At 42.2% G+C, this 11,748-nt stretch overlaps 2 protein-coding genes and 1 non-coding gene across 3 annotated transcripts; 2 read left to right on the forward strand and 1 right to left on the reverse strand.

The window, feature by feature from the left end:
• Window positions 1–188: 188 nt before the first annotated feature.
• LOC139423144 (progesterone receptor membrane component 1) lies at window positions 189–3,171 on the forward strand. The gene is made up of 3 exons (XM_071174836.1): window positions 189–568; window positions 1,438–1,593; window positions 2,206–3,171. The coding sequence occupies exons 1-3, from the start codon at window positions 274–276 to the stop codon at window positions 2,298–2,300; spliced, it is 546 nt and encodes a 181-aa protein (XP_071030937.1). The 5' UTR covers window positions 189–273; the 3' UTR covers window positions 2,301–3,171.
• A 6,608-nt stretch (window positions 3,172–9,779) lies between these two features.
• On the reverse strand, window positions 9,780–9,890 carry trnal-caa (transfer RNA leucine (anticodon CAA)). Its single transcript has 2 exons — window positions 9,853–9,890; window positions 9,780–9,825 (listed from the first exon to the last, which is right to left on the reverse strand). It is a non-coding gene; the product is annotated as a tRNA-Leu (tRNA).
• Window positions 9,891–10,114: 224 nt separating this feature from the next.
• Window positions 10,115–11,543, forward strand: LOC139423147 (cytochrome c oxidase subunit 7B). Its single transcript, XM_071174838.1, has 3 exons — window positions 10,115–10,215; window positions 10,918–11,033; window positions 11,289–11,543. Exons 1-3 carry the CDS (start codon window positions 10,179–10,181, stop codon window positions 11,370–11,372), a joined length of 237 nt encoding a protein of 78 aa, XP_071030939.1. The 5' UTR covers window positions 10,115–10,178; the 3' UTR covers window positions 11,373–11,543.
• Window positions 11,544–11,748: the final 205 nt, after the last annotated feature.

The raw sequence follows: 11,748 nt of genomic DNA on the forward strand, positions 1-11,748 counted from the left end.
TACATAAAAACATTCTGCTTATTTGTCCATATGGTACATAGTTAATGAGATCATGGTTTGTGTTGGGACTCGTGAGTTGTCACACGATAATTCCCGGGTTTTCAGGTATTATTTCTTAAGTAATACATTTCTCAAAACTACAGTTCCAACACGAAGCCCATTGGTTAAAACTGCATAACAGTGTATTTGTGGTCTCTGTGATTGGTGCATTGATCCCACCCTCGAAAAGCCTAATGTCCCAGTACAGTCCCAACCAAGCATAGAGAAACAAACATGGCTGATACAGAGGGAGCCGAGGAAATTTATCCAGGAATTTTGCAAGAAATTTTTACTTCCCCGTTGAATTTGAGTCTGCTTGGCCTCTGTATATTTCTTTTGTACAAAATCTTCCGCGGAGACAAACCTGCAGATATGGGCGAGGTCGAGGAACCTCTGCCTAAACTCAAGAAAAGGGATTTCACGTTAACTGAGCTGCAACCGTACGATGGGCTGCAAAATCCAAGAATTCTCATGGCTGTCAATTTTAAGGTGTTCGATGTAACCAGAGGAAAGAAATTCTACGGGCCAGGTAAAATACGTTTGTTTTCATGTGCTGTCCGTCGAGCAAGGACTTGGCTATTTCCGCCTAGAATAATGGTTGGCGCAACTGTAGCCAAGTGGCTTGCTGGTCTTTCGATTGTATTACTAAATGTGTTATTTATATGTATGTGTGTATATTACTAAGTTGTTACATTGTAACTGCGACCATTCTAAAACGCCACTCCCCCTCTCTCTTATTCATGAATCATTTACCCAGGTTTGAATTTCACAACACGCGAGCTGCTAGTGACGTGGTCAGTCTAGTTGGCATGTAACCTCTCACCGAGTTGATTGATCCTGCACTGTCACGCAACCCCTCCTGAGGAACGCCCTCTCTGAAAATATGTATAAATTGCAGTATTTTCAGTCTATTATAGTCTATGTCCCTTATTGCTGCTCCTCGTTTATTTATGATGTTGTGTTTCAGTTGCCTTCATTCCATTTTAAAATAAATAGTTTGACACAGGTGAATGCCTTGCACAAAAGTTTAAAATGAAATTCAGCCAGACCAGTTGGTTGCACAAAGTTAGGCTTGTTGAGGCCTATTAGAGAGCAATGCTAGTTCTCATGTCACAGATTCAGACTGTCCCTTCTGTCAGCCTCAACATCTATAAAAAATGGGTTACTGTTGGGGCTATCTCTGAAGCTGTCATAGAATACAGTCAGCTATGTCTGTTGGAGAGCTTGTGGAATTTAATTTACCCTATAAAACTGCATATTTTCTGAAAATGGTAGTCATCGGCCAATGTATACACACTGATAGTTTATTAGAACCTGTCTATTCACAATCACATTTTAGTTCATAAAATACTTGGCTGAATTTCAAATTAAACTTTATGTCTGTGTGATGGTTTCCAGAGGGTCCCTATGGTGTGTTTGCTGGTAAAGATGCCTCCAGGGGCCTGGCCACATTTTGTCTGGAGAAGGAGGCCCTGAAAGACACCCACGACGACCTCTCGGACCTCAACGCCATGCAGCAAGAGAGCCTCAACGAATGGGAGACCCAGTTCACTCGTGAGTTTATGCAGGAGTTGATAGAAGTTGCTACAAAACACTGGTTTAAATTCTGATACTGTATTTTCTACTTCTACCTCAAGCGGAATGAACCTCTTGCAGTGAACATCACACACACCACTCAACAGTCTTTAAAAACAAAATGTTTTTATTTAACTTTATTTACAATGATGGCCCAGTGGAAGTTCTTCATGCCCCCGAACAGTTTTGATGGCTTAGAATGATTGGTGTTTAAAATCCATTTCTGTATTGTGCCTCAGGGAATAGCTAGTGTTTGTGTGATCTAGTATTTTTGTGCTTTAGTCAACTCCTCTGTGTTCCTCAGTTGAATGGCTTGGCAACGACAGAAGAGTTCGCACAAGCAATAGTATAGTGCCATGCCAGGGCATAATGTAATAGTACTTTGCATCAAAATGAATCGTTTTGATACACTTTCATCTACATTCCATTGAGTAGTGCTGTGAATTTAAAACCACACATGGGAGTCTTTCTGGGCCAAGGCTGATCTCCACCCAGTGATTACCATGTCCTTGATAATGGCTCTGATGTTGTGTCTGGTGAAGGTCTCTGAGGGACTCGATGTCATTTTCTTCTTCTTCCTGTCTTTCACAGAAAAGTATGACTACGTCGGCAAACTTCTGAAAGCTGGAGAAGAACCTACCGAGTACACAGATGACGAGGAGGTCAAGGACAAAAAGAAGGACTAGAACTCAAGTACACAAGGGAAATTCAGATGCCTTCATTTTTTCAGGATAATGTGATGGATATTGCCTTGTGTTGCTGCATTTGAACGCAATGCTTTCTCCTGTATGGTTTTTGTATTATCACATTTTCATGGACCATCGCCTCTTATGCTAATTTCAAATGCTACAGACCTTAATTTACCAAAATCTAGTGGATTTTTGGTTAAGGTTTGAATAATTCCTGAATTCTGTGGTGTCTTTGTAAAGTTATATAGGTACTATTAGGTGTCATGTAGATGCTGATGGAAGATCTATTACTGTAGCTTGAGATGAACGTATTTCATTTTTGTAATCATGAGATGACCACAGATTTTCAACACAAGCAGATAACATTCCATCAGAAATATTTTGTTTGTGTTTTGGCTCTGGTGTTAGAGTATCTATAAAAAAATCTGAGTTATCCATCACTAAGCATAGCTAAATATCACATACTCGGTCTGACTGAACTGCAGTTAGTTTCTCATATGCGTTAGAGAAGATCGTGCTTGATATAATCACTTTAGCATTCACTTTCAGCATAACTTTGTAATAATAACACAATTGGTCTGATAATTCCACACACTGCTAGTGTAGGGCTTGCACTGGATGAAGTATGTTTTAGGATGCTCATACTGTAGCACAAAATATAAACAATGTTGAGTGAACTAAGGTGCTTCCTGTACCAATTATGTATGCCATGGCAAATACTCCCTGGAATTGGCTAGAATCTGGACTCAAATACTGGTAAACGCAGGAAACACTCTACAAAATGCATTACAAAGGAATGTCCTAGTTTGTGTGATCATGACACTGATATTTTGATATGATAAATAAATCTACCCAAATGTTTAATCAACCTGTGTATGGTGTTTGTCAGTGTTTTTTGTTGATGTGTGTTTATGAATGTTGGGCCTGAGCATGATATATTCAGGACACACTAGTGACAAAGCTCTGGATTGATGATGGGCAGGATTGTGTGCATGGAGCCCACCTGAAATAATAGGTGGTTTTTTAGTCTATAATTCTGAACAGTATTTACTCAGTGGTGGAGAAAGTATTTTCCAATTGTCATACTTGAGTAAAAGTGAAGATACCTTTTAATAGAAAATTACTAAAGTAAAAGTGAATATCATCCAGTAAAATACTACTTGAGTAAAAGTCGAAAAGTGTTTGGTTTTAAATATATTTACAGTGCATTCGGAAAGTATTCAGACCCCTTGACTTTTTCCACATTTTGTTACGTTACGACCTTGTTCTGAAATAGATTTTCCCCCTCAATCTGCACACAATATCCCATAATGACAAAGCAAAAACACATTTTGACATTTAAGCATATGTATAAAAAAATATCACATTTACATAAGTATTTAGAATCTTGACTCAGTACTTTGTTGAAGCACCTTTTGCAGCGATTACAGCCTCAAGTCTTCTTGGGTAAAACGCTACAAGCTTGGCACACCTGTATTTGGGGAGCTTCTCCCATTATTCTCTGCAAATCCTCTCAAGCTTTGTCAGGTTGGACGTGGAGCGTAGCTGCACAACTATTTTCAGGTATCTCCAGAGATGTTCGATCATGTTTGATCCCCAGTCTGATGTCCTGAGTGCTCTGGAGCAGGTTTTCATCAAGGATCTCTCTGTACTTTGCTGCACTCATATTTCCCTCAATCCTAACTAATCTCCCAGTCCCTGCGGCTGAAAAACATCCACACAGCATGATGCTGCCACCACCATGCTTCACCGTAAGGAGTTTCATCTTGGTTTCATCAGACCAGACAATCTTGTTTCTCATGTTCTGACTCCAAGGGGGCTGTCATGTGCCTTTTAATTAGGAGAGGCTTCAGTCTGGCCACTACCATAAAGGCCTGATTGATGGAGTTTTGCAGAGATAGTTGTCCTGGAAGTGTATCCCATTTCCACAGAGGAACTCTGGAGCTCTGTCAGAGTGACCATTGGGTTCTTGGTCACCTCCCCGACTAAGGCCCTTCTCCCCCAATTGCTCAGTTTGGCCGGGCGGCCAGCTCTAGGACGAGTCTTTGTGATTCAAACTTCTTCCAGTTAAGAATGATGGAGGCCACTGTGTTCTTGGGGACCTTCAAAGCTGCAGACATTTTTTGGTACCCTTCCCCAGATCTGTGCCTCGACACAATTCCTTCAACCTAATGGCTTGGTTTTTGCTCTAACATAAACTTCTTGTGGATTTTATATATTGGTTGGCAACCAACGTTAAGGTGCATTACCGCCACCAACTGGACTGGAGTGTGGACCAGAGACAGTGAAGGTCTAAGGTCTATTAAATACTACATCCCCTGAAGATTTCCCAAGCAGTTCACGTAATCCTCCCAGTCAGATGTTTCCCCACCACTTTCAATGTACTATTTAGCTTTGTGTGTCCCAGTCTCAGCCTTGTGAATACCCTTTCCTCCCTTCTCTCTCGGCCTGAGGACCTCCCTGCCCCCACCTTTTCCTGGCTCTTATACAGATATTTCCCTTACTGTCCCTGTTCCACAACTCTTGCCACTTATTTTTAACCACTGTTATTATTAATCCCTTGGCCTCTGCTTTACTGATTGACAATTCAATCTCAACATTAGGATGTTTAAGAGCCTGCTTGGCGATAACATCCACCTCCTCATTCCCCTATACTCCCACATGAGCTGGTGCACAGAGGGACCATCTGTTTCATCCTATACAAGCACTGCAAAACCTCATACAATACATCCTGTCTGCTCTGAGACACATGAATTTAAGCTCATTAGTGCTGCACAGGAGTCAGAATAGATGATACCCTGTCTGGCCTCACCTCTATCACTGGCTGAGGGAGAAACCAAGGTGGGATAGCAGGAAGAACCATAGAGGGACTAAACTCCCTCCCAAACAACCCCATCTCTCTCGCCACGCAATTGCCCACTGTTCCTAGGCCGTCATTGAAAATAAGAATTTGTTCTTAACTGACTTGCCTAGTTAAATAAAGGTAAAATGAAAAAGGGCCGTTCAATGTATCCCCCACCATCTCTTTCTGATCCACAACCCCCGGATGTTCTCCTCTGACCCATCTCTCCCACGTTGCCCCTCTTCTGTCAGATTATTTGAGCTGTGCACCTTCACAAATGCCTGGGCTAACATCACTGCCTTCTCAGTATCTCTCACTGCAACAATCTCCCAATTTTTCAGCACAGGGAGATCCCAATCTCTTCTGACCCCACACATCCTCTTAATAATCCCCCATACTTCTCCCGCAGGAGTGATCCTGCCTATGTTTCCACAGAACCGGCGCCCACACTCCCTCTTAGCTGTCCTAATGATCCTCCTTAATAGTGCTTGTGCTTGTTTATATTGAATCAGGTGCTGGTAATTATGGGACCTTTTCAACATTCTGAAAGCCTTGTTCCTACACTCTTCACCATGGGACTGCATTACTCTTTCTCCCCTGTACCCATAGGAATCACCTTATTCCATCATTGACCTGAGACAGCTCCTGTTCACTCAACTCCTGAAACTGACGCCACTCCGCTTTCCCAAAAATCCATCTCCTCAATCCATTTCCTACTGAAACCTCCACCCTCATTCCTACAGTACAAATGATAGGATAGTGATCACTACCCACTGTAGTGGTGCGGTATTGGAGGAATCTACCTCCGCCTTCCATTGAACTTGAGATCAGAGTAAGATCCAGATCGGATTAATTTCCAGTTATTGGGTCAATCCTGGTTCCCCGGCCGTCATTAAGACTCACAAGCCCTTTCTCATCCAGTAGTTCCTCCAACACTTGTCCGTTTACATCAGTCCGTGACCCTCCCCATAGTGTACTATGAGCATTAAAATCCCCACACCACATCTCAAAGGTCTCCTATCTTGACCTTCTACATTCCCAAGGGCCAGCAAATCTAGTCTCTTACACAAGTTGTAAAGGTTCACTATTACCATATTCCCCCCTGGCAACCACACCTCTACCACAACATACTCCTGCTCCACTCCCTCTCCCACACACCTATATGGGATCTCCCGCTTTATAAAGGTAGCACACCCTCCTCCTCACGTTGCCACCCTATCTCTACGGACTGCAACATAACCTAATAATACAAAATCTAGAGTAGGTTTTAGCCATGTCTCCTGGAGACACATCACATCAGGTTTGGCTGGTAACTCCTCAAGAAACTGCTTGAACTCTTGCCCATTAGCCATCAAACGTCTGGCATTCCATTAAATGATTAACACCATAATGCAAATTAACCAATACATGTTTCCTGACTGTGTCATGGTTCCACCTGTCACCAGAGGGCGTCAGAGACCGTCCTAGAGACATTAACGGCACTTAGGTGTGTCCTATTTACTCATTATGATTTCCCTGTTAAAAGTGGTGTGTTTTATGTTGCTCTTTGAAGAAGCTTGAATTGTTTACCATGTGCGGTCATTTCCTGAGTATGGTTGTCAATACTTAGTGTTGGTTGTTTTTCAAGTGCACTGTGATCCTGCGGCTACTGTTTCTCAGTAAAGTATTATGTTAATCCTTAACCACTGATTACTCATCTGGTCTCTTCTCTCATCTGGTCTCTTCTCTGCGCCCAACCTCACCACGTCACAGGCTGGACTGATTCTCAATCTTATTGAGGTCATCCTGTACATTTTCCCATGTCAGTCCTGTAATCCCAAGATATCTTTATCTTCTTAGTCCTCGATTGTAATTTATGTGCAATTGATTGCTGATGTCACAAATGTAACACACTTCCTCATGTCCAGTCTTGTGTTCTCCCCCATTCTGCTCCCTCCATCACGCCCAACCTGCATCTCAATCTGCCCTGGAATACCTGCTCTTCTAGGTGCCTCGATTGTTTCTGTGTGAACTACCTTCATTGCTTCTGCATGCGAGATGTTACGCTCACTCCTCACCTGCTGCACTTCAACCTGTCTGTTCATCACTGAACAACCCCCATACACTACACTATGGGTGCCACCACAGTTACAGTACTTTAACTGAACCCCATCTCCACATACATGTTCTCCCCCACACTTCGTTAATCTCCTTTTGTATTTACACACCACATGCCCAAACCTTTGGGCAAACATTTATAGCAATTCAATGGTTTCGGAACATATGCTCGCACAAACTCAGCAAAAAAAGAAACATCCCTTTTCAGGACCCTGTCTTTCAAACATAATTTGTAAAAATCCAGATGACAAGACAGATCTTCATTGTAAAGGGTTTAAACACCATTTCCCATGCATGTTCAATGACCCATAAACAATTAATGAACATGAGTCTGTGGACAGTCATTAAGACACTAACAGCTTACAGACAGTAGGCAATTAAGGTCACAGTTATTAAAACTTAGAACACTAAAGAGACCTTTCTACTGACTCTGAAAACCTCCAAAAGAAAGATGCCCAGGATCCCTGCTCATCTGCGTGAAGGAACGCTCAACGCACCAGGAACGCACAATCCCTCCATCAGTGCTCAGACTGTCCACAATAGGCTGAGAGAGGCTGGATTGAGGGCTTGTAGGCCTGTTGTAAGGCAGGTCCTCACCAGACATCACTGGAAACAACGTTGCCTATGAGCACAAAACCACCGTTGTTGGAACAGACAGGACTGGCAAAAAGTGCTCTTCACTGACGAGTCACGGTTTTGTCTCGCCAGGGGTGATGGTCGGATTCGCGTTTATCGTCGAACGAATGAGCATTACACTGAGGCCTGTATTCTGGAGATGGATCGATTTCGAGGCAGAGGGTCCGTCATGGTCTGGGGCGGTGTGTCACAGCATCATCGGACTGAGCTTGTTGTTATTGCAGGCAATCTCAACGTTGTGTGTTACAGGGAAGACATCCTCCTCCCTCATGTGGTACCCTTCCTGCAGGCTCATCCTGACATGACCCTCCAGCATGACAATACCACCAGCCATACTGCTCATTCTGTGTGTGATTTCCTGCAAGACAGGAATGTCAGTGTTCTGCCATGGCCAGCGAAGAGCCCGTGTCTCAATCCCATTGAGCACGTCTGGGACCTGTTGAATCGGAGGGTGAGGGCTAGGGCCATTCCCCCCAGAAATGTCCGGGAACTTGGTGGAAGACTGGGGTAACATCTCACAGCAAGAACTGGCAAATCTGGTGCAGTCCATGATGAGGAGGTGCAGCACTTAATGCAGCTGGTGGCCACACCAGATGCGGACTGTTCCTTTGATTTTGACTACCCCTTTGTTCAGGGTTCCATGTCTGTGGAACTTGTTCATTTTATGTCTCAATTGTTTAATCTTATGTTCATACAAATATTTACACATGTTAAGTTTGCTGAAAATAAATGCAGTTGACAGTGAGAGGACGTTTATTTTTTGCTGAGTTAAGAATCATGGTGGAGTCACGGCGGTGATTCTGACCGCGTTGGCTAGGGATTTGGAGAGTAAAGTTGGAGAGGTTGACTGCTAAAGTTCTTCATGATGGAAGTTTGGTGGTGGTGGTGTGTATCAATGCTAAATAGTATAAGGCACTCAAACTCAAGCACTAAACTTTGAGGATTTGTTATTGCCAAGAAAATTTAGGATTGGGTATATGAGTTACTTAAATTTCACCAACACCTTGAACTCCACTTCTCTCAGTAAAACACTGCGACCCCAACCTCCCTCATCACTGCTCTCCTCTGACAAGACCTGCAAAGGCTCCTCAGGCTTTCTTTTCTTAACCTTTACACTTACTGTACCTCCACCTTTTTCCACTCCACCACTACACTCCACCACTACATCCCATCCTCCTCAACTCCTAACCTCCCTACCTTTCCTTCCATCTCTGCTCCAGTCACAGCCCAGTGTTGCTCAACCACCTCCACCAGATTTCCTCTCCGTTTCGTTTATCTTTGTTCAAATCTGTTAACTTTGCTATATTGAATAATTGTTGTTTATCTATCCTAATTTACCAAACGTGGACAGCTCAAATCAAGTTGTCATCTCAAGGATGATCAATGGAAACAGGATGCACCTGAGCTCAATTTCAAGTCTCATAGTAAAAGGTCTAAATACTTATGTAAATAAGCTATTTCTGTTTTTTATTTTTAATACATTTGCAACAAAAAAAAACTGTTTTCACTTTGTCATTATGGGTTATTGTGTGTAGATTGATGATTATGTATGTATTTAATTCATTATAGAATATGGCTGAAAAGTAACAAAATGTGGGAAAAGTCATGGGATCTGAATACTTTCCGAATGGACTATAATTGGGTGTCAAGAAAAATGCTTTGAGTAAAAGGTACATTACTTTCTTCAGGAATGTAGTGAAGTAAAAGTAAAAGTTGTCAAAAATATAAATAGTAAAGTACAGATTCCCCAAAAAGCTGCTAAAGTATTTTTACTTAACTATTTTAAACCACTGTATTTACTCATCACAATGTCCGAGTTGTCTACAGTGTGTAACATCTCACAGCAAGAACTGGCAAATCTGGTGCAGTCCTGTATGTTATATAAAATGTGACAAAACGTATGTCAGAAGTGGGATTTGAACCCACGCCTCCATTCGGAGACCAGAATTCCCGTTCATACGGAAGGAGCTGATCCTTGAGTCTGGCGCCTTAGACCACTCGGCCATCCTGACACTGATGTGAAAAGCGGGTAAATAATGGTATTTCAAAATTAGAGCCAGCAATAATTTCAGTGAATTATTATTTTATGCATTATTATTATAGATGGTTGAATGTTTATTTACAACATAGTGCATTACGCACCAACAGTAAAACATACAGTAAGACATAAAAAAAAACGCCAGTTAGCGTTTGTTATGCGCATGAGCGTAGAGTGCTTTTTAATTAGTTTCCGGTATTTGTCGCCAACGTTCTTCCATTTTGTTCTTCAAGGGTATCTACAAACCTCAAGTCGAGCCAACATGTTTCGGTTTGTTAAAGCAGCGCTGAACGTCTCCGGTAAGACATCGTTTAAAGTTATAGAAATCTGATCCCTTCATCTTGTGTTCGTTTGAACATTTCTGTAAACGAGCAATTATTGTGTGACTGTGCTTAGCAACATGGCTAACAGGTAGGCTAGCTTCAGACAGCTACTAACGTTACCAAGTCTTTAGCGCTTGTAATTTTGACTGCGTGAATGTAGCAGCCAAGCTAGCGCTACTAGTTGGCATGCTGTTTACTTAAATGTTTTTACAAAAACTTTACCTTGATTTGTCATGTCTGTTTTTATTCTGTAACTTTGTAATTGTTAGCTTAACTTGCAGGCAGTGAGGGGAACAATCAGACGGTCATTTCCAATGTCAACTTCCCTCCTAGCTAGTTAGCTAGACTCTCGTTATCTCATCCCAAAAGCCAGGCGTTAGGTTGGGTATTGCACCAGTTTAGCATACAAATACATACGTGAACGTCAGATACTACAGATCCAACATGACAATGTGATAGTCAGTGGAGAAGTCACATTGACATTCCATCTCACGACTCTTTGGATACGATAAGTCCTGTGTGCTAACAAATTTGCGTTCCATGACCCTGTTAATTGTTTTACGCCTGTGTTAAACAGTATAACCAAGGGCTCATAACCTCCTCAACAATGATAATCATTCACTGTGTGGATGTTGTTCCCTGCGCAAACAATGCAGCTATATTTTGTTTTCAAAGCAGGACAAGGTGCCCGTCAAGTGAGGCTCAGTTCGACGCACTCCCCCGAATTCCATGCCAAGTATGGCACCGGCCTGATGATCGGAGGATTCGCGTTTTGTGTGTCTGTCTGGGGATTTGTACGTTTTAATCTCTTTGTGCACATTTCTTGTATAACACCTTGTGGTATAGAACAATGTATACATTTGTATAGTCTTGTGTGTATTATTCCTTCCCCAAAAGCTATGCATCAACATCAAATGTATTTATAAAGCCCTTTTTACATCAGCAGTTGTCACAAAGTGCTTATACAGAAATCCTCACTTGAGTATTCATTCACTTGCTATGTACGCACATCAGTTGTGTTTTGTGATTCTCAGTCTCCTCGTTTTCAGGTACTGACACAAACCGGCATCACATGGAATCTGTCTCCAGTCGGCAAGGTCCAGCCTAAACCATGGAGGGAGGTAGAAGAATAATGGACTGAGGCTGCTCCCTTTTCCTCTGTGGAGATAGACCACAGTCAACCACACAACCCTTAACCCAGATATCCCTATAAACATTATGGTCGTACAGATGGATACCCACATTTTCAGCTTGTTACCGCGCTGGCATTACCTATATATACATTAAATTTAAACTAAAAACGTTGACTGATTATTTTACTTAAGCACACTGTATCCCCTTTCATGTACCTTTTCACATGGAAGGGTCTACACTTGTCAAATGGAATCAGGAAAGTAAGAGTCGAACTGTTGCTCGGTAAATGTTTTCACAGATACAGCCATGAAATGTATAGCCAGGCAATGCTCACTCATCAGAATCACCTTTATTCAAAGTACATTTACACACACT

Source organism: Oncorhynchus clarkii, chromosome 12 (assembly GCF_045791955.1).
Source record: "Oncorhynchus clarkii lewisi isolate Uvic-CL-2024 chromosome 12, UVic_Ocla_1.0, whole genome shotgun sequence".
Classification (NCBI taxonomy): Eukaryota; Metazoa; Chordata; class Actinopteri; order Salmoniformes; family Salmonidae; genus Oncorhynchus; species Oncorhynchus clarkii.